The sequence below is a fragment of the Ovis aries genome, chromosome 1 (genome assembly GCF_016772045.2).
Source record: "Ovis aries strain OAR_USU_Benz2616 breed Rambouillet chromosome 1, ARS-UI_Ramb_v3.0, whole genome shotgun sequence".
Classification (NCBI taxonomy): domain Eukaryota; kingdom Metazoa; phylum Chordata; class Mammalia; order Artiodactyla; family Bovidae; genus Ovis; species Ovis aries.
In genome coordinates, this window is record NC_056054.1 from 190735849 (window position 1) to 190759989 (window position 24141).

The window sequence follows — 24141 nt, forward strand, 5'->3', positions numbered from 1 at the left end:
AGAAATCTGCCTGCCAGTGCAGGAGAGGTGGGTTCAATCCCTGGGTCAGGAAGACCCCCTGGAGAAGGAAATCCCACAGACAGAGCCTGGTGGGCTACAGTCCATGGGGTCACAACGAGTTAGACACGACTGAGTGAGCACACTCGCACATACAATAGTACCAAAAATGATTTTTACATAAAATTCCTTTAAGAGTTCTTTTCAAAGGAATTATTGTACTATCAAGTGAAACTTTTTCAAACTCAATCCATCAAGATATTCCTAAATATACAACCAAATGAATATTTGTGTATTTCAGAGATAAGAAAATATTTTTGCTAATTTATCTCAAAACACTGGTATCAGTGACCTTCTCAAATTAGGTCAGGTAGTAGAAAAAAAATCTACCCCTTTTTTTCGGTTGCGCTGGGTCTTCAGTGTTGCCTGGAGTTCCTCCTGCTGCAGGGAGAGGCTCCTCACTGCAGTGGCTTCTCCTGTTGTGGAGTGTGGGCTCTAAGTGCTTGGCTTGAGCCGCTGCGGTGCAGGAGCTCGTTAGTGGTGGCTCACAGGCTCTAGAGAGTGTAGGCTCAGTAGCTGTGGCTCACGGACTTAGATGCTCCAAGGTATGTGGGATCTTCCAGGACCAAGGATCAAACCTGTGTCCCCTGCATTGGCAGGCAGATTCTTATCCATTGTACCACCAGGGAAGTCCTCTAATACATTTTCTATTTAGCATAAGGTTAGGTTGGAAGAAAAGGCTTTTGATTTCAAAGGCCAAATGGAAAGCTATTTTATTTCGTGAGCCAAGAGAGGATACACTTCAGTGGGATGAAAAGTGTACCTATCAAGATGACTTTCGCTTCTAACAATTTTATCTTTTTTAAAAAAAAGGTAAAAATTTAGAAATCATACGTCATTTCAGCATCTTATTTTTAAGAAATCCAACATTTTGGCATAAGACAAATATACACAATTAAAGAGTTGACTCATTGGAAAAGACTGATGCTGGGAGGGATTGGGGGCAGGAGGAGAAGGGGATGACAGAGGATGAGATGGCTGGATGGCATCACCGACTCGATGGACGTGAGTTTGAGTCAACTCTGGGAATTGGTGATGGACAGGGAGGCCTGGCGTGCTGCAATTCATGGGGTCACAAAGAGTCAGACACGACTGAGCGACTGAACTGAACTGAAACTCTTCAAAACATAGTATGGCACATATTATTTTTCCACAGGCCATCAGATACTAATAGATATAGACCACTTCGTTAAATAACAAAAATCATATGAAAATCAACACAGTACTTCATTTATTTACCATATAAGTCTGGCCAATAGCACAAAAATCCAGCAACATTTCAAACATGTAAAAAAGTCAAATGTTGAACAGTACTGAAAAATTTTTTTTACATAGTTAGTAATAATGAGTACACATGTAGAGTTCTGCAAAGCTAGCAAATTCCAAGGGTGCTTGGCTTCTGGACATATACCACAAAAACACATACACAAAAGCAGTATAATTTATCTTTATAAAAATTACAGCCAAGCAATAAAAAAGGATGATAATAATGAAGATACTAATACGTATGTATCTTATACATTGAAATGCTACATCTTGTACCCTGAAATGCCATGTGTAGAGAGCCAAGCAGAGTAAATTTAGGCTCATCACTGAGGTTAAGAATTATTTAAGAATTTAATGCTTGTATATGTAACATACTCAAAACTTTCTGTATACCAATTCCTAGATTATAACAATGTATTCCACTGAGAAGTTGAGTCTTCTTTGTTGGCAGTATAAAATTTTTGACCAGATCAAAATTCTGGTAAAACACACTGAAGGCATTGTCTACTGTAGGTAATGTTCAGGGGCATTAACGAACATAGAAGAAATTCTTAGATTTCACACTAAATTTCAGCTGAGCTTTGTCAAACCAAACAGCTCAACTGTAAGGCAAGAAAAATTAACCCTCTGTGATAGATTAGTGGGCCTTACCAAATAAAGATAAGAATTCAGTCTTAGGGAAAGACTCCCTACGTAAGCAGATATGAAACAGTGGGCACTGAAATGAACTTCTAGAAATGACCTACTTGATATTCAGACACTGGTTCAGAAGCGACAATCTGTTGGTATTTTATCTAATTAACATTTTACAATCAGCACCAGTCCCCAAAACCTCAAATTATAATATTTAATCTTCATTAAAATACATCCTTTTGTGCTATATTAATATAACTATAATATAATCAAATTAAAGAAAGTCCAACTTACTCAACTTACTATATATTTTTGTGTATGCAGGGTAACAAATCTTTTTTATTTACTTGTGCTTCTGTTTTGGGGTAGTTTGATTGAAGAGAAATTCATTTCACAGGATTACATCTTGCTAAAGCATTCCTTGGCATTGGTCCAAACTTGAATTCCCTTTTAAAACAAACAAACCAAAAAAAAAAAAAAAAAGCACCCAAAACCTTAAAATGTAATTTTGGAAGGATTTTGAAAGCCCCAAGTACTTGGCTAAATGGTATGTTAGGTTTCACCTTCTGGAATAATCAGTAAGTCCAACAAACAGAATACTTTTTCTTGCAATGGTTAATATAAGTCAAAGTGAAATACTTCTGAAAAACGTCACAGAATCATTGAATAAGCCTATCTTCAAAAAAGAGACAGAATTCCTACCTCTTTTTGAAAGACTCATTTACTCATATCATATATTCATATCATTTCTACTTATAAAACAAACAAGTTTTGCAATATCTGAAACAAAAAACTTGATCAGTCTAACAAATATAATTTAATGAACTATTAATTTATTAACCTAATAACCAATATTTTGATAAAAAGTTATAAACTCCCTCTCAATGGTTACAGCAAGCTATTTGGCAAAAACTAACATGCTATTATATACCTAATAGGCTTAAACAAAAATGCATGTTTATAAAAAATGTAACAGTAAAATCTAGAAAGTGGTAGAAGGTATGTTTTCAACAAACAAGATATGTATATATATATATCTTGTTTATATACATATATTCTCTAATAACCGCTAATTTATGAAGAATATTTTAATACTTTTACATTAAAGTTTATCAATATTTACTGAGGCTTTGAATAACAGGAAAAAATTCAATCTTTTTAGCTTTTTTTCCTCCCTGATGGAACACGAAAAGAAAAACAAAACAAAACCTCACAATCCTTTAAAATGTCCCAGATTGCCTTACTAAATGATTTACTGAGATAAAGCATGCTGAATCGCCCAATAAGTTGAGAAGTACTAGAGAAATGTAAAGCACCAGTACTGACTGGTAATCACATAGGCAGCTCTGGGGTTATGAAAATGAGATTAAGGAATATTATATATTTTGTTCTTACGACATCATTTTAGAAAAATTTCCATCACTGTCAAAACATTTATTTTAACCAGAATAAGCTTCCGTGTTCATACCTTATACGATAGCTATCAGTGACATGTTTATTAATACACACTTTCATGTGTATCTTTTCAAACTCATTTGTATATATACAATCATTTAAAAAATACACACTTTCCTCTTTCCCACAAAAACAGGACTGCGTTGTGTGCACCAGTGTGTAGCTTGTTTTCTCATCTGCCGTCCTATTAGGACATCTTATTAGGACCGTGCATGTGAGATCCATCTTGCCTTTTCTAACAATGAATACTCCATTAGACACTACTTTATCCAGGCCCTAACCTTTAGACCATTTTCCAATGAAACTATGTATCGCTAGGAATGGTATTTTACTGCCCTGTTCAAGAATATCACATAACCATACAATGCTTTTAGTACATATTTTCAAATACAAGTAATAAATAGGGCATACAAATTTGGAACTTCAGATGAGTGGAGACTTGGTAATTAAGATTTTGATTATGACAGTTCTTTCAAAATTAAGTAGAGAAACTGGGAAACATTCTGGAAAAGAATGGACTTTAAAAATGAAAGTGATATATACTTTGTTCCAAATAAGAAACTGATTTTAAAGAAATTTGCCAGCACTTCTGAATATACTCATACCTTCACTGAAACCAAAACCTACCTTTTTGCACATACTGATCTGCATGACTGCGTAGCTTATGAGGGCCTCCTTTAAATCATGGTTCTTTTGTTCTTTGAAGCGTTCAATATCAGCCCAAGCATTTTTGACAAACTCTCTGAAATAAAGGGTATAGTCATCATTATTATTCTTATTTAAATTAAGTAAACTACATATTATTAATTCAAATAAACACTTCTCATCTGAGTTGGGTTTTTGTCTATAAAGTGAGAGAAAAAGCAGACAGTCATAGACTCTTCTACAAATTAATAGTCTCTTTTACCACAAATTCCAGCTTCAAATTGTTCCTATAAAACAGATGTAAATGGCTCCTTGAACCAACTTATAAGCCAACAGATGCCACATGAACTTACCTGCCTGGAGTCACTGCAAAACATACAGTCTTTTCAACAAGATGGATTATGTTATTATATTTATCATGTATTCTGTTTAAATTACAACTACAGTTTTAGAAATTCTGAGAGCCATTTGTCTTTTTAACTCTGTTCATGAGTTTACTTTGACTTACTTGACACCAGCAGTTTCAAAAATTAACAAAACCACCTCCAAATCAGCGAAACTCTTAGTCTGCCTTGATCTACTCAACAACTATCAGACAAAAACAACATGAAAAATGGGCCCAAAAGTCAATGGCAGATCTCTGAGAACTGAATTTCTCAAAATATTTATGGAATAATTATATTCTAAGCCATATGCAAGGTGCTGGGACACAAAGATGAAGAAGACACAATCACTGACTTCGAAGGGTTCGTATAGCCAGAGACAGTCACACTGTACAAACTGCCATGGGATAAGGGTATGAACCAAGTGCTGTGACAGCCTGTGAGAAGGCTTAACAAAGGAAGCAGTTCAAGAGCTGGGCATTGCAGCATCATCAGGCTTTTAACTGACAGAAAAGAGTAGAGGAAATACACAAAGGATAGAAATCATGTAAAGTGCAAGAAAATAATATTATGACGTTTTAAACACTTCCTTCTTCCTCTGTCCCCAACACTAACACAGCTGTTTCTATGTAACACGATTTTTGATTACTCAGATTTCTTAGGAATATTCAATCACTGTATTTTAGAAGATGAGGCTGCATCCAGGGACACTGATGAAGCCACCTACCACAGAGCCTGCAAGTCTAGCCATGTTAAGCATCCCAGCATTTTTACCTGCCTTCCAGATTCTTAGACTTAAGCTGTTGTTCTCCTTCCTTTATCTGTTCTTCTAGCATCTTTATTCTGGCTTCTCTCTGCTCTGGAGTTTCTTGACCAAAGAGCTTGGTAGTCATTCCCTTCAAAGAAAATGTTCTCACAGTCTAAAATGAAACAGAAACAGATGAATGGATAAATCACATCTGTATATTGAAATATTTTTCAGTCTTAAAAAGGAAGAAAATTCTGACACAGGCTACAATACGGATGAGCCTTGAGGACACTGTGCTAAGCAAAATAAGCCAGTCACAGAAAGACAAATACAGCACAAGTCTACTTACATGAAGCATCCAGAGCAGTGCAACTTAAGAGATAGAAAGTGGATGCTGACTGCCAAGGGCTAGGTGAAGAGGGAAATTAATCGTTGCTATTTAATAAGTATAGAGTTTCAATTTGCAAGATGAAGAGTTCTGCAGGTTGGCTGCACAGCAATGTGAATGAACTTACTACTACTGAACTTGAAAAATGGTTAAAATAATAAATGCTATGTTCTGTATATTTTATCACAATTTTTTTTTAAAGAGGAAATAGCCATTTCCCCCTAACTCAGACAGAACACCACAAACCATACAATCAGTGGGCTACCATTAAGGCTTATACTACTAGAAAATGCTGAAGAATCAAAAAAGGAAAAATTTTAACTGAGCTTCTTCATCATATGGAAAACTTCCAGGCGAAATACTAGGCAAGTTATTTATGTCAGTAGTCATATTTTTTCAATTACTCTGTGATCATAAAAAAGGGATAAAATTCAACAGGCAACAATGAAAATAAACCAGACTGAAAAAACCATTTAAAATCTGCATAATTCACACTAAAACTTGGTTATCTATTAATAAAACAGAATGCCTAAACCCAAGCCTCAAACTTCACCATCTCCTCACTCTCTGGAGTTTACTGAAGGAGATGATTTTCCCAGCACATGCAGGAGTAGAGGACCAAGCTCCCTGAAAACTGACTGGAAGTTTCCCCTGGATTTTAAAAATAAATCAAGCCAGTGTGTATCTGCTTCATGGTCAAAGGTCTTTCCCCACGTATCTTCATGTGGGGAACCCACAAGCACTTTTAAAAGTAAAGGACTTGTTAACCATGAAAAGGCTTATAAATGGTGGCACTGTCGCTGCTTCATTACTTCCAGATTATGTGCTCTCACCAGGACAGCTTATTTATTCCAGTGAAACAGCTGGACAGGAGAAAGCTGATTATAAAAATTGTCTAAGTCTAATACAGTAAGATACAAAATTTTCTTCACAGGTACTCACTGTAAGGATTCAAGAATAAAGTGCACAAAAAGCTGTTAGGAGAGAGGCATGATTCTAACAGGGCAGTTTTTCAAAGTTAACTAAAATTTCCATAATGTAAGTGATAAAATTAAACCTTGCAAAGGTCATTATTTCAATCCCAAAGAATAATGGTTTTTTCCACTTTATCAGAAAAGAGATGGTTCTTATTACACAGTGCAATTTGGCAAAATTTCTCATAACACTATGTATGTTTTAATGGCTTACATTTTTTTTAAGACTTAATTTTTTAAATTTAATTTTACTTTTTGGCCACCACCATGCAGCATGTGGGACCTTAGTTCCCTGACCAGGGATTGAACTCGTGCTTCCTGCAATGAAAGCATGTAGTCGTAACCACTGGACCATCAGGGAAGCCCTTAGTGACTTATTATCTTTTTATGTCAAGATCACAACCAAAAGAATTATACAGTTGTCCACAAATTACTCCCCTTTAAAAACTACAGGCATCCTGTAGCCCATTTCACTTAAGGTTCATTTTAATGATACCAAAGACCCAAATAGAAAACAGCTCACCCCAGTGGCCAGTTCCTCACACTGCTGCTTCTTGGCTGCTAGGTCCTGAGCAGCCGTCTCCAAGTCATACTGCGTAAGCTCATGTTTCCTGCACACAGCCCTAGGGGAAAAAAGTGCTGCCAGTTAATTTTTGTGGCCTCTCTAATTACTGACATGTTAAATTTTCCCCAGGGGGTGAAGTGGAGGGATTCATGTCTCACTATGGTCAGAACTTTCATATCTATAATTTTTAAGCTTAAAATGTAGTGAAAGTGAAAGTGAAATCACTCAGTTGTGTCTGACTCTTTGCGACCCCGTGGACTGTAGCCTACCAGGCTCCTCCATCCATGGGATTCTCCAGGCAAGAATACTGGAGTGAGTTGCCATTTCCTTCTCCAGAGGGTCTTCCCGACCCAGGGATTGAACCCAGGTCTCCCACATTGGAGGCAGACGCTTTAACCTCTAAGCCACCAGGCCCCAATATTAAAAATTTAATCTAGCAGAACCTAAGCATAAATACTTTATATTTTCTTAAATCAAAAAAGGTTGTTTTCCAGACACTTGCAAAAATTTTTTCAATAAACACACTGTTATCACATACATTTTTTAAAAAAGCTTTCTTTGTATAGCACTGGAATTAATGCTATAATCTCACATAACAACTGAGTATTATTTAAAAAGATTATCTCAAAGTTTTCTATTTAGAAATGTCTATTCGTTTTTATTATCATAAAAGTAATCCATGCTCACTAAAAAAAAAAAAGATTCTAATACAGGAATGTACTAAATAAGTTTCAAAAACACTTTCTTCTCCATAGTTCTACTATCCAGACACAATTCATATTAATAGATGGTATATATTGTTCTAGACTTTAGCTAGGCATTTCTGAACTATATACCAAAGACATGTTTCTTTATCAATATACATTCATTTTTTCTATAATCTGTAAGAGTTGCAAAGAGTTCCACTGTGTTGAGCAACCTTCCTTTGGTAAGTTACTTGAAAAAGCTTGGTGTGACCTTTACTACTCAAAGCTCTAGATGGAAAAAGGCTAACAATGTGATGTTTTCATCCCAGCTACTGAACAGCCAAAGGAATATTGCTCTTCTGTTTTATTAACAGAATTCTTACACTGATTTTAAAAGTGACAGGAAAATGATTTATTTTTCTAAACTGGAATATCTCCCAGAGAATTCTGCTTGGCCCTATAGGAGATACCATACAAACAGACAAAGTCTCGACATAAGGAGATAAAATATGCAGGTATGGAAAATCACAGAATTTAAAGGTAATACACAATTTAATGATAGATCATGATAACACACACTCAATGTGTACTCTGCTTCCAATTTCCAAGCTGGAAAAAGCAGGAAGAACAACATACAGACAGACCTGAAGTCAGAGACTAAAAGGTTTTATCAATATAACATTTCAAATATAGTGAAAGTGTTAGTCGCTTAGTCATGTCTGACTCTTTGTGACCCCATGGACTGTAGCCTTCCAGGCTCCTCTGTCCATGGGATTCTCCCACGAAGAATACTGGTAGGTTGCCATTTCCTTCTCCAGGATATCTTTCCAACCCAGAGACTGAACCCAGGTCTCCTGCACTGCAGGCAGACTCTTTACCATCTGAGCCACCAGGGATCAGGGTCATCTCAAATTCCTATGTCTAGCACTCTGCAACAGATAGAATACAGTGAGATCTCATTCAATATCTAGGGGAGGGGATTCATTTAAAAATCACCTTATTCTCTTTGTTTTAGAGTAACAGATGAAGAGAGTGTTGGTCAGCCATAGGACTGCATCTGGAACACGTATTATACTTACCGCAATGCTTCTGCATAAAAAAGATACTCCTTTAACTGATCTGCATAATGTTCTTCATCTTCCAAAATATCATCAATAGAAGCAGCATACCTGTTTAAAAAATAATGTATATAGTAACTTTCATCAAGACACAAAATACTAATATTCTAAAGAAGGGCTATTCAAAGCGTTGTCCACTGACCACTTGCTACCCATGAATGACCAAAGTACAGAAAATGAGAATAAGCATTTAGAAACATTTATAGCAAATTTTAAATTGATATATAGTTGATTTGCAATACTATGTTAGTTTCAGGTATATAGCAAAGTGATTCAGATATATATTTATTTCTTTCAAATTTTCCATTATAGGTTATTACAAGATAGGCAATCCACTCCAGGACTATTGCCTGGAAAATCCCATGGACAGAGGAGCCTGGTAGACTACAGTCCATGGGGTTGCAAAGAGTTGGACACGACTGAGCGACTTCACTTTCATGCTACTTATTTTACATAGTTTGTGTCTGTTAATCCCACACTCCTAATTTATCCCTCCTCGCAATAGCAATCCTTAATTACCAAGACAATTCTACTGAATTTTACCAAAATGTGTTTAGCAAGGGCTTGGACATAAAAAAACAAAGCAAACAAAAAAATGGTCCATCTTAAGGTAGCTTAATAAGCACTGTAGTATCTTGTTAAATGTAGTACAAAAAGGGCTACAAAATCTGTACAAAGAATAAGAATTTAGTATAATTGAAGAATTTAGTATCCTTGATAGCAACTATATAAAGTCAAAAAGCTATAAAAGGAACAGTTGAACAAATGAAGATCAGAGAAAATTTTAGAAGCGTTATTTTACTCTAATTCTCAATAGCAACCTCTGCTTTGATCTGGACAAGTCCCTCACTGGTGTGACATTCTTGTTCTGAGTCTTCCCTTGCACAGAACTATAATGGCTCTCCACACTGCTTCGCCAAATCCTCAATACCTCTAGAAATCTCCCCAGACTTCTTTAGTCCTTGTTCATCACTCTACTTCTGATCTCTTGTCAAAAACTGAGAACTTAAGTCTTATCAAAGAAATGTCTCTTATGGATATATGCATCTCTGAGTCCCTTCACTGTTCACCTCAAACTATCAGAACACATTTGTTAATCGGCTATACTCCAATACAAAATAAAAAGTTTTTTAAAAAATGGCTTTTGTGTTGGTTTTCTCTGATCATCAGGGCTTCCCTGGTGGCCCAGATGGTAAACAATCTGCTTGCAATGTAGGAGACCCAGGTTCAATCTCTGGGTTGGGAAGATCCCCTGGAAAAGGGAATGTCTATCCACTCCAGTATTCTTGCACGGGCAATTCGATGGACAGAGTCCACGGGGTGCAGCCCATGGGGTCAAAAAGAGTCAGATACAACTGAGCAACAACACCTTCTCTGATCACATTATAAATTCCCTAAGGACATCGTCTATGTCATTTATTACTTCTGTATGGTATAATTAGCATTCTTTTTTCAAATTAATTCTGATTCCTTAGCATGGGCATGGAAGAAAAATATACTTTATGTCTTTAAGCCTGCTTCATGTAGTTAAGTAAACAAGTTTACTGAATTAAAAATAAACAAAAAATCTAAGTTAATGCTCACTGAAAAGCGATGTGCTTATAGTATTTACGAAAGTAGGAAAAATACATATTCTGTAAATATAAATTTACATTTGTGAGAGTGTGGACTTTGTCCTATGTGACTGAAAAATGTCTTGAGAATCATTGTTAAGAGTAGGAAAAACTGTCTGTAGTTAATAAATCTACGATTCTGGAAAAGTTAATGTTAAGAAAACAAAAAAGAAGGTAAATGGCTGGTGGCCTGAAGACAGGAAACACAGTGTGCAGAAAGGGATAAGTGGTAAAGATGTTTTAGGTATTAGTACTAAAATTGATTTTATTTAACGTTTACATAAACCAAGTGAAGGGATAATCCCAAATTCCTGCAAATACTGAGACTGTCCTGTCAACAGAATACATGAAGACAACAAAATAGTTGAAAAGCAGCTGGTCAGCTTAAACAATAATCCAAAGAAAAATGATATTTAAATAAAATAAATATTTTTGTCTCTTTATTGGTCAGTTGTAGGAGTTCTTTATGTATTTTGGTTGGAAATGTTTACTCCCAGTCTGTGGCCTGCCTCTTCACCATCTTAATGGGGTGTGTTTTTGTGTGTGTGGTAAAATGTAACATAAAATTCACCTTTTTAACAATTTATTGGTGTATATAGTTCCGTGGCTTTGAGTGCTTTCATGCTGTCGTTGAAACCATTATCACCATTCATCTCCAGAACTTACCTTCCCCAACTGACTCTGTACTCCTACATTCCCTCCACTTACAACAGAATCTTTTGATAAGCTAAATTTTTAATCAATTTTTTTTTTGTTTTTTTGGCACAGCACGTTAGATATTAGTTCCCTACCTAGGGCTCAAACCAGTGCTCCCTGCACTGGAAACATGCGTCTTTACTGCTGGACCACCAGGGAGATCCCAAAATTTCTAATTTTGAAGAACAATTTACCATTTTTAAAAGATTTTTTTTCCTTTCATGTCCTTTAAAAAATATCTTTTGCTTACTCGAAGGCTGCTAAAATACTCTATTTTCTACTAAAAGCTGTAGTTTAAGATTTTATACTGATGTATGTCATCCAAATTGAATTAGCTTTTATGTACGATGTGAGATATGGCTCAAGGTTCCTTTTTTTTAATGATTCACTTTTTTAAAAAATTACTTATTTTCCACAGAAAAACAAAATTTATAAAGAAAAGATCCTGTTAAACTGCAGATAAAGAGTTTTCCATCTTTCTTTCTCTGCTGGGTCTTCGTTGCTGCATGGGGTTTTCTCTAGTTGCAGACAGCAGGGGCTACTCTCTAGCTACAGTGCACGGGCTTCCCGGTGCAGTGGCCTCTCTTGTTGCAGAGCACAGGCTCTAGGGAATGCATACTTCAGCAGCTGCAGTACGTCAGCTAAGAAGTTGTGGCTCCTGGGCTCTAGGGCAAAGGCTCAACAGTTGTGGCACAGGGGCTTAGCTGCCATGTGGCATGTGGGCTCTTCCGGGAGCAGGGACTGAACCTGTGGCTCCTATGCTGTCAGGAGGATTCTCTACTACCGAGCCAAAAGGGAAGACCTCAGGGCTCCGGAGTTTTTTCCCCATGAAGATATCCAGTTATTCCAGAACCATTTCTTGAAATGAGCTATGTAAATGTGGATCTATTTCTGACTTCTATCCTGTTCCATGGATCTGTTTATCTCAGTATCTCCTGATAACTATAGCTCTATAGTAAGTCTTGAAATTAGGTAATATGTTCAACTTTGTCCTTTTTTCAAGATTGTTTTTGACTACTTCATGTTCTTTGAATTTCTATATACATTTTTGAATCAGCTTATCAATTTCTATTAAAAATCACTGGAGGTTTGATTGGGACTGTCATTTAGGAAGAATGCTCATATTAACACTACTGAGTCTTCCAGTCTATGAACATGGTTTAATCTCACCTTTTACTTAGGTATTTAGTTTCTCTTAGCAATGTTTATATATAAAGTTTTCAGTGTAGAGGTCTTTCACACTATTATAGACTGCATTTTTAAGCTTTTATTTTCTAATTTTACTAGTATGAAAAAATGTTTTTTTTTTCTATATTCATTATGTATCATACATTCTCATTAAACTCAGTTGTTAGTTCTATAGTATTTTTGGCTGTTTCTTTATTTTCTACAGAAAAATCCTGTTAACTGCCAATAAAGATAGGACATTTCCTACTTCCTTTCTAAGACGTATGCCACTTATATTGCCTTACTGCGCTGACCAGGATCTCTACTACCACTTCCACCAGCAGTGGTAGAGCAAATAGTCTTGCCTTATTCCTGATTTTAGGAGAAAACATTAATATTTCACTATTAAGTACAGTATTAGCTGTATGTTTTACACTGAGGAAATTCTTTACATTCCTAGTTTGATGAAAATTTTTACTGTGAATGGATGGTAAAATGCTTTCTACATATACTGAAATGAACATCTGGATTTTCTTCTCTGTTCTGCTAATATGTGAACTGAACTGAAAGATTTTTTAATGTTAATCCTGCATTCCTGAGATTAACTTCTTTAAGTCAAATCTGTATACAGAGAGCACAATACAAATGCCAGCAAGCTTTTTAAAAACAGAAGAATCACTAACACTTTCACACTAAATGTCACCTCCAGTTCTACCTTAAATTCTCTGGGTACTTACACATCCATATGATGACCAGCACTCTGCAGTCCATCACCCATTTCTTTTTCTATGGCACTCCACTCACTACGAAGAAAGATAAAACCCAAACCATCATGAATTAGATATGAAATATTATTAAACAGAATCTTTTACAACGTTTTTTTCCTAGTTAGCTTTTAAACAGTATGCTATCTATTTATTTTTTTCTTGACGATTTATTTTCTGTGACCCAAATATGCTCCTTTCCCTGAAGTTTAACAACTAAATGCAAGTGGAGGCTTTAAAAATGCTAATTCAAAAGTTTATATCTGCGGTTAAGTACAAAGTGAGTATCATACAAAACAATTTCTGCTTATAGACAGCTTTCTCAGCTGCTGCTGCTGCTGCTGCTAAGTCGCTTCAGTCGTGTCCGACTCTGTCAGCTACAGTGCCTATTTAAATCAACTATGGAGCTTTCAGAAACTATGAATGCTTGTCCCGCTCTTGAATGACTTAATCAGAATTTCTAGGATAAAGCTGAGGCATGTATATTTTTAAACTCTACATGAATCACTGTGATAACCACACATGATTACATATCATTATCTTAAGAGGTAACAGAAAAAGACAATTGTACAGAAATATTGGGTATACCATAAAACTTCAGTAACTTGCACTTAAGTTGCACAAAAAAAGTCTACTGGAACTACAGATCATTTTGTTACCATTTCAGGGAAATTCCTGAAATAAAAATTCCTTTCTACGGAAGATGTATACATTATAATAAAGGGGGGAATAGATCTATAATCTTAAATACTAAGAGACGACATAATTTGATATATTTTCTTCTAGTTATTTTTACTTATTTTAATATGGCTGAGATCATGTAGTACATGCACCTTTGTACCATGTTTTTTCTTGCTAACAGTATTTCCCCACATTATTAAAATAATTTGTTCTCAGCACTGTTTCAGTGGCAACTCTTAATTTTTTTAACCATTTTCTGAACCATTCAAGATTGTTTCCAATTTTTCTGCTATGTAAAGAATGTATAATAAACACCTTCAACTGCATAATATCATAAAAAGAAAAATTAAAACACTATGATTCTGTTAATCTGTAGTCTTTATAAACTGTTCTTGAAATATCAAGACTATATGCTTATAACTGGAAAAGGAAATGGCAACCCACTCCAGTATTCTTGCCTAGAGAACCCCAGGGATGGGGGAGCCTGGTGGGCTGCCATCTATGGGGTCACACAGAGTCGGACATGACTGAAGCGACTTAGCAGCAGTAGCAGTATGCTTATAATACTAGAAGGGAAAACCCTCACATGGTTTTTAAAATTGTCAAGGAAGGAAAACAAACATAAATAAACATATCTCCTTCTGATAATTTTACTCGTGTTTATTCTCAAAATAGTAATAGCAACAGTTAATCTTTTTTTAGTTTACAAAATGATTCTTTTTCTTTGGCTGTGCTATATCTGAACACTGATATTCAAATAAATTTCAGATGAATCAAAAATTTACAGAACCACAAAAATATATAAGAAATGAAAAATATATGCTTTATTATTCATAAGGGGGAGATCTTACTAAGATATACAAAAAGTCAGAAGCTATGACTTTATAAAGGAAAAAAACTAATCACTTGCATGTCAACTGAATTTAATAGACTGAATATTTTTGTATATTAAAAGCCACATAAGAAAAGTCAAGAGACATATGACAAAGTGGAGGGAAAAGTTGCAATCCATTTCACAAAGGTCTAATGTTCCTAAAAGATAAACAACTCCTGCAAATCAATTAAGAAACCAGACTACTAGCCCAACAGGAAAAAACAGCCAAAGATACATACAGACAGTTTATAAAATTAAAAAAATAAAATAAAGTAGAGGCTATTAATCATCAGGAAAAAAGTTTAACTTCATTCATAATTAGAGTAATACAAATTATAACTACAGTGAGAAGGCATTTTTTACCATCAGGCTGATAAAGATGAAAGTTCACCAAAAATTGTTTGGGTGAGGATCTGAGGAAATAGATATTAACAATTTGATGATGGGAGTTGAATATCTTCCATACAGGAAAATTTGGCAATATCTACCAACTCAATTATCCTTAGATCCAGTAAGAACATCTGTAGAATTTTATCCTACATATACACTCAATCATGTGTGAAATGACATGAACATGAACATTAATTAAAGCACTGAATCCAACAGCAGAATAGAAATAATTATCAAGAAGAAACTGGTTAAATAAATTATGATGCTCCAGCTCAGTAAAGCCCAATAGTTATTTGCTGACAACAATATATCTAGGATAGCAGTTTTTAAGTTAAAAAAAGCAAAATAAAATAAGTGAACATTTACATGTTTAAAAAAGGGGGGGGGAGGGAGGGAGTAGAATGCATTTGTTTGTGTGTTAATATACATTGACGGGCTTCCCTGGTGGCTCAGAGGTTAAAGTGTCTGCCTCCAACGCGGGAGACTCGGGTTCAATCCCTGGGTTGGGAAGATCCCCTGGAGAAGGAAATGGCAACCTACTCCAGTACCCTTGCCTAGAGAATCCCATGGACGGAGGAGCCTGGTAGGCTACAGTCCGTGGGGCTGCTAAGAGTTGGACACAACTGAGCGACTTCACTTTCACTTTATACATTGACAGTGCTACAATACATTTTACTGGAAGGATACACATGTAACTCAGAAACTGCTAGTAGTTGCCTGAGAGGAGGAGACCTGGGTGGTTGGCAGGCAGGAGGAGCAAAGAGACTTCACTAGATAAGCTTTTGTTCCTACTGAATTTTGTATTGTATGAGTATCTTACCTATTCAGATATGTTAAATGAATTATTTTCGACTACTTCAATCAAAAGGACAGAACATTAGGAAGGACAGTCTTCTTACAAGGAGATATGGATCATAACTACTAAAATTTCACAACTAAAATAATCAACAAACAAAAATTCACAAAAGAAAAGGCTCGAAAATTACCAGTATATGCAAGTTACATACACAATATTCTAATTTACACTAATATTACCCCAAGACTGAAAAACCCATCTTGCGAAAGCCTTAGAAATTATAAAATGAAACAAAGGGAAAAAAAAAGGACAAGAAAACCACCAATTCAATATGACAGTGATTTAAAAGGAATCTCCTTGGGCATTCTGCCAAGAAAATAAGACACTGCTCATTGCTTAAGAGGGGTTTATCTTTTATCTGCGCAATATATTAGACTCCTTTACTATTTTTTATTTAAAGAAAGGCCTTACAATAAAAAGTTTGAAGACTTAAAACTCCCTGGCAGTCCAGTGGCTAAGACTCCGCCACTACAGGGGGCATAGGTTCGATCCGTGGTCAGGGAATCAAGAGCTTGCAGGAAAAGTCTGAAGACTACTACTATTGGACGGGATTTAAAAAATAAGCTTTTGGGACTTCCCTGGTGGTCCAGTGGTTAAGAATCTGCCTTTCAACGTACAGAACGAGGGTTGGATCCCTGGTCAGGGAACTAAGATCCCACATGCTGCAGGGCAACTAAGCCTGTGCGCCACAACTAGAAAGCACAGACATCACAATGAAGACCTAGCCCAGCACAGAAAATAAATAAATAACAATTAAAAATTATCTTTTGCTTTGCAGACTCATATATATTCAAGAATTACAGTTCTTACACAAAAAGCTGATTAGAGCTAGTTGTTACTATAAAAGTTTGCATACCTGAAAACTCGCCCATAATTCCCATGTACTTTATATACACCATACAGTCGATCTGCTACTCTCTGGAATAAATAGTCAAAAGAAATTGCTATTAGTTATAAACAGTTCACTGTTTATAAGTTATAAACAGACTGCTAAAAATACATTTTATCTTCATTAAAAATACACATGTATACTTAGTACAACTTGAAAAATATGCAAAAAAAGAAAAAAGAGCTTAAATCTCCCAGTCTCATCATGGGGGGAAAAAAACTAATGTTGTCATCATATTTATGTAATTTTTTCATATATATATATATATATATATATGTTTTAATTAACATTTTTAAATTTCCTATACCAAGAGTGCTAATATTTTTATCCAGTAGGTCAATATTATTTTTAAAAGACACCAGGTAAAAAAACAGATGCATAAAATTTCACCTAGTGGTATATAGATTATATACGCATTCCTTGTCAGGTACTCAGTTATCCCTAATTTTTTCAGTATTGAATAAGCATTCTCTGAGAGTACAGCTTTTTCCAAATTTCAGATTGCTTCCTTAAGATAAAAGTCCCCAAAGAGGGATCTACCAGGGACGAGAATATAAACATTTTCAATTGTATTATTGATAGTTTTATACATAAATGCTACACACATGCAATATACTTCCTGTGCTACTTTATCATTTTAATGCCTTCTAACCATGGCACCCCACTCCAGTACTCTTGCCCGGAAAATCCCATGGATGGAGGAGCCTAGTGGGCTGCAGTCCATGGGGTCGCTGAGAGTTGGACACGACTCAGTGACTTCACTTTCAGTTTTCACTTTCATGCATTGGAGAAGGAAATGGCAACCCACTCCAGTGTTCTTGCCTGGAGAATCCCAGGAACAGCGGAGCCCGGTGGGCTGCCATCTATGGGGTTGCACAGAGTCGGACACTACTGAAGTGACTTAGCAGCAGCAGCAGCAACCATTTAGTAACAGTAGAATTATAGTTTAGCTCACTGAGATTAAAACACATACAGCCCCATCATTCACACACATCTTGCAAAAGACAAAAAACACTGTATGTGGTAATCTCCTTTCTCCAAAGTGTTATGGACATGAAATAGAAGACCAGAAGTCAATGTCCCATAAAACTCTTTAAAAAAATTTTTCTAGTATTCAACTTCTCAATGAAAATCCTGAAGATGAACTACCCCTCTAATCCTTAGTCAGTTCAGTTCAGTCGCTCAGTCATGTTCGACTCTTTGTGACCCATGAACTGCAGTACGCCAGGCCTCCCTGTCCATCATCAACTCCTGGAGTTTACCCAAATTCATGTCGATTGAGTTGGTGATGCCACCCAACCATCTCATCCTCTGTCGTCCCCTTCTCCTCCTGCCCTCAATCTTTCCCAGCATCAGGGTCTTTTCAAATGAGTCAGCTCTTCGCACTAGGTGGCCAAATTCCTTACTCAAATATGAGTAATTTGAGGAAACAGGCATTAGCCATACAATAAATCTTAACCTGTTCAACACTTCAGCTTAAAAGTCAGTAAACCATACTGTAAAACTTGGAGCTGGTATAAGAGGATCATAAAGTACTTTCCATCTCTCCTTGACCTGCTATGAAGAAACACATGCCTGCCAGATGAGAGGGAGCACACTACCGGTCTGCAGCTTGTTTCTGTGAAGTCTTACTAGAACAGTCATACTCACTCATGCTAGCACTACCCACGGCTGCTTTCACAGCAGAGTTGAACAGCTTCAACAAGGGCCATACAACCCGAGCAGGTAAAAATAATTATTATTTGGCCTTCAGAAAAAGTTCGCCAACTCCTGTACTAGACTCCACTTTCAGTTCAAAGTTCAGTCTTTATTATGCTTGAAACTTTTCAGGGCTGTCCACAGACCTCAAAACTAATTACTCTGGGACATTATTTCCCAATTATTTTTTGAGAGTCCTACAGAGTGTTAACTGGTTGTTTAAATGGGTTCCACTGTTAAATAAATTTTGGAAACAATGAGATTTAAAAGTTTAAAAGGTTGTTGTTTTTTTTTTCTGCCTGACTTTTTAGATCTTTAACACTATATATGAATCAGGACTTTTGAGAGGGGGTGATCTGCAGTAGGGATCATATTATAGGACTGGCACTCTAAAGATGACAAAATGGAAAATGCCATTCTAGACTACTAACTTTTCTAGATTCTTGTACTTTTAAAAATCAAACCTCCTCCTGAAAGCTGAGCATTTTATCATCCACCTAAGATACTAAGCATGGAAGAGAGGGAAAGAGTTTGTTAAATAACCACATAAGTATAAAAACTAGAGCAACTTAAATACAAAATACATATCCAAAATAAACGTGCAAAGAAAAAGCTTTTGAATCCCAGGTGTTTAAAAGTTTTGGTTTTTTTCCTTTAAATTTTGTAACTTCATGCAATCATAATAATTACAATTAGTCCACAGAGCATGACAAAAGAGTTCCCATATGCCAGAAAGATGAGCAACTACACAAGGAACCACTCTCCTAGAGAATGAGGCAACACAGAGCCACTAAGCAGTTGTTACTGAACCAGCAGTAATGTTTCTGGTATTAACTACTCATGGAAGTAAATTGTGCTAGCCAACTAAAACACAAGATGACTAGTACCCAGATCATCAGGCAGTGAGAAAAAGGATGAAGCAAAGAAAAACTATAGACCAAAAATGAGCATTTCTACAGAAAAGTAAAGATAAAAATGGCCAAGAAATAAATAATGAATTATTAAAACCTATGGCTCAGTGGTAAAGAATCCACCTGCCAATGCAGGAGACGCAGGAGATGTGGGTTCAATCCCTGGGTCAGGAAGATCCCCCTGGGAACGAAATGGCAACCCATTCCAGTATTCTTGCCTGGGAAATTCCATGGACAGAGAAGCCTGGAGGGCTACAGTCCATGGCATCACAGAAGAGTCAGATGCAACACAGGGACTAAACAACAACAAAACCAGATTAATTCAATGGTCACTGGTAATCAAGAATCGTGGTGCCAGGGAAAAGGGGCTAGACCCAATGATTCAGTCTAGACTGCCACTCAATTTCAATTCTGTTGACAAGTCTTTATTTTTGAAAACTGATCATCTTAACAACTGACAGGAGAGGTCTGACACCTAGCAAATAACATGACAACAGAAGAAACTTGGCAGACTCATCGTATCATCCTCCCCAGTTCTGAAATCATTTGGAACTATGCTAAGAATGCCTTCCCCATCCATACTGAAATAGTAGCAGATTAAATGTTAAAAAGGACATAAAGTTTTATGACAGTCTATTAAATGATCTTATTTTAAAAATCTGGACACATAGTTTTTCTTCTGAATTATCTTCTAAGGAGACAACGATCATGAGATTTAAGACTCATGACAGTAAGTACTGCTAAAATCTTTCCCAAAGGGGTTGTATGTAAGACTTTACATTGCCATCACCGAATATTTCACAAACACTAGATACTTTTATTATTTATACAGTTATTTATACAAATGACTACAAATTAAATGTTAAATAGTAGCTCAATAATTTCAATTTACATAGTTAGCGTATTAGCAAAGTCAAGCAATCCTCCTTCCCTTCTAAATTTGATTTCCCCTAGAAAGGCAGCAAATATGATTGTAGAAAATAAGGGATTTGCTTCCTAATCTATAAATTGGGGACAGTCACAGCACCTACTTTCAAAAGGCCACTGTCAGAATTAGGTAAAAACAACACACCATAGTTAGCTTCTATACAACAGTAAATATAATAAATATTAGATCAGTTCAGTTTAGTTCAGTCCTCAGTTGTGTCTGACTCTTGCAACCCCATGGAGTACAGCACACCAGGACTCCTGCCCATCACCAACTCCTGGAGCTTGCTTAAACTCATGTCCATCGAGTTGCTGATGCCATCCAACCATCTTCATTCTCTGTCATTCCCTTCTCCTCCTGCCTTCAATCTTTCCCAGCATCAGGGCCTTTTCCAATCAGTCAGTTCTTTGCATCAGGTGGCCAAAGTATTTGAGTTTCAGCTTCAGCATCAGTCCTTCCAATGAATATTCAGGACTGATTTCCTTTAGGATGGACTGGTTTGATTTCCTTGCAACCCAAAGGACTCTCAAGAGTCTTCTCCAACACCACAGTTCAAAATATTAGATATTAGTACTTTTTACTTTTGTTTTAGTTTATGAAACATGGATTATCTCATCTGAATATCACAACTCTATGAATAACACACTCATTCATATAACAAATATTTGTGCAGTACCTACTGTGTACCAGGCAGATACTCTCCAAGAAAACAAACTCTGAAAGGTCTCTGGATTGGCCTGAAGAACTTAGTAAACAGCAGAGACAAGTGCTAACTCCAGCTCCTCTCAATCTAAGACTACCCACCCTTTCTGGCTGTTCTGTTTTAATATCTTAAATATTAACTCTTTACCTCTAAGTCATTTATTTTTTGCCTTTTCTACCAAGACTTTCGAAAGAATTTTCCTCAACAGAAAAGATAACCAAATAACTGTATTTTCTCTTTATCTGTTAACAAGTCATCATGTCTCCAACAGTGTCTAAGCCTTCTTCTTTTGACACTGAATGTTACAAAAAGGCTCTCCCTGTGGTGATCTCTGTTGTATTCAGCATTCTATCAGTGTTGGGTTCTAACCTTCCATTTTTAACTTTTATGTTACTGTCAATGACTAAAAAGCCTTTTTCCTAACTTTAGTACAATCAAGATTTTAGCTATTCCATATTTTCCCCTGGCATTTATCTTATTTATCAAGTGCTGTCTTTCCTTTGAAGAGCTCAAGCAGTCTTTCAGGTCAATTAAGTTTCTGAAGCCTGTTTTTATAAAGTCTAGGGTAAATATCTACCCAGAATTCTCTTACTTGTGTATTACAAGCTGTTTGATGACAAGGTCATTTTCTTTAAAAGTTCTTGTCATATATACATCACTAACCAGTTCCCCTTGGCTGGTTATAATTAAGATCAAGGAGCAATTTATCTTACTGCTTTTCAAGATTTTTGTAAACATAAAATTGTCAGCACATACATTTATTTATTCATCCATTCAATGAATATATAGTGGGTGCTATTCGAGTCAAGCACTATTCTCAGGATCCAGCAGTGAGAAATCAAAGCTCCTACTCTTGCAAGTGATAATTAACAAGTTCAGAATGACAGAAAATGACAGAAATGATAGACAACTGCATCGCATTTTATATAGGATGCTCAAGAGAGATAATTTCTCCCAAGAGGTATCTGAACCAATAACTGACTAACAAAAGAATAAGCAAAGTGAGGATCCTGGGGGTAGGGCATGGGGGAAGAAGGGTACAGGCCCAGGAAATGGCAAACAAAAGACCAGAAACAAGCTTGGCATGGTTAAAAATAGAAGAACAACAGGGCTAAAATGAAGTGCTGCTCTTGTTTAGTCACTAAGTCGTGTTCTCTTGCAACCCCATGGACTGTAGCCCCACCAGGCTCCTCTGTCAGTGGGATTTCCCAGGCAAGAATACTGGAGTGGGTTGCCATTTCCTTCTTCAGGGGATCTTCCCAAACCAGGGATCAAATCCAAGGCACCTGTGCCTCTCCTGCATTGGCAGGCAGTTTCTTTACCACTGAGCCACGAGGGAAGCCCCCAAAATGAAATGCACAAAGTATTCAAACAGCTGTGTGCAAGACTCAAAATTTTCTGTAACATCACTATTACATTTTATCATGATCTCTAAAGATTATTAAGTATTAATCACATTCAAAAATATACTTTTGGATGACCCAGAGAGATGGTATGGGGAGTGAGGTGGGAGGGGGGTTCAGGAGTGGGAACACATGTACACCCGTGGCGGATTCATGTTGACGTATGGCAAAATCAATACAGTATTGTAAAGTAAAATAAAGTTTAAAAATATATATATACTTTCAGCAGAAAGCCAAATATGATCACTGGATATCCCAGCTTGACTGTGATCGTTTTCTTACTTGCTTTATGAGAGCAATCACCCACATCTTCTTGCAGGCTAGATGATCTGCAGCACAGCTTCACAACAGTGACAGTTATTTCCTCCCTCCTTTAAATATCATTCAAACTTATTCCCTACATTTTACACATTTTCTGGGTTTTAACTGTTACATTTTGTTCAATTCACCACTCATCTCTGATATTTTCGATAAATCTGACTCTGGCTGGTTTTTCTGCCTTTTCCCTTTGTTTCTTCTGGATGTGAACGACTGCTTGAGAATCTCTCAATACCTGGAGCTGGTTATGTGACCGCTTAACAGCATGCCTCTGCCTACCCAAGACACCCAGCGCTGTCCAGCTTCCTGTGGCATGACACCTTCCACAGTGTACCCCCTCTTCCCTTTGGTGGAAGGTCTTTACGAAGGATACAGCTTTCATAATCAGCCAGACCTCTAATTTAAGTAAATTCTCCAGGTTTTTTGACACAGGTTTTTTGTATGAAGGGTTCTTCCAGTCTTCTGGGGTGTCTCTGACCCCACCTTCACTTTCCTTATTAAGAACTGTTGCCTTATTTGTTTAGGTAACTTCAAAGCAACTAGAGGCCTAGGAATTTTATCTCATCAATTCACAAGTCCTTTTCAATACCCGATTCTTGACTCTACCCTAATAATTCTCATAGGTACCTTTTTCTTTTCCTACAAAGTAACTTACAATTTATATAAAGAGTCCTATAGTACTCTGGATGGTTATACAGATTGGGCCAATATGAGGATACTTCAAAAGGAGTGTTCCCTTATTTTTTTATACTTTTAATGAAAATCTTCATACAAACATACAAAAAGTAGAGAATAGTAGGATATACTCTCATTTCCCAACACTTACCTTCAACAATTATCATGTGGCCAATTAAGTTGCATCTAAAATTGACCCTCTCTCCATACTTTACCAGCAGACTCTTTCATTAAAATAAATCCCAGATGATATATTTCATTTCAAGATGATTCCAATGAGTGTAAGATATGATACTAGACCTGGTAACTCAGTGTCTTTCAAAGCCTTTAAGACCAGTTCTAAGGTTTTCTTTAGATTACCCCAAAGAACCAGAGTGGATGATACAACATTTTTCAGGTACTACATTAATCTACCCCAAAATGTATTTCTCCATGTCTATTACAGCCAAACTCTACAGGTAAGTACAATCATTATTGGTATATTTCTAGTTCCTCATGTCATAGCAGACCATTACCCTACATAAGTTTATTTAGTATAATTTAAGAGCACAGACACAGAATGGCTTAATATTAACTATTCACCAATCTTAAAAATAAATCTTGAAAGAATAAAAGAATATGTAGATCAAAGTCATACAATTATATTCCAATGCTGAA

The 24141-nt window shown here is 36.3% G+C and overlaps 1 protein-coding gene across 9 annotated transcripts in view; it reads right to left on the reverse strand.

Annotated features, from left to right (window-relative positions):
* Positions 1 to 1265: 1265 nt before the first annotated feature.
* The window catches only part of SNX4 (sorting nexin 4), a 56277-nt gene continuing 33401 nt past the window's right edge, over positions 1266 to 24141 (reverse strand). For 5 of the 9 annotated variants that reach the window (XM_060418894.1, XM_060418880.1, XM_060418887.1 and 2 more), the window contains 6 exons: positions 16816 to 16877; positions 13132 to 13197; positions 8880 to 8969; positions 7073 to 7172; positions 5214 to 5359; positions 1266 to 4153 (listed from right to left, as the gene is read on the reverse strand). In XM_060418894.1, coding sequence (XP_060274877.1) covers positions 3979 to 4153; positions 5214 to 5359; positions 7073 to 7172; positions 8880 to 8969; positions 13132 to 13197; positions 16816 to 16877 — 639 coding nt within the window. In that variant the 3' untranslated portion in view covers positions 1266 to 3978. The remainder of the gene's footprint in view (positions 4154 to 5213; positions 5360 to 7072; positions 7173 to 8879; positions 8970 to 13131; positions 13198 to 16815; positions 16878 to 24141) is intronic. The other 4 variants (XM_042232590.1, XM_027956643.2, XM_042232587.1 and 1 more) reach the window with 1 other exon arrangement.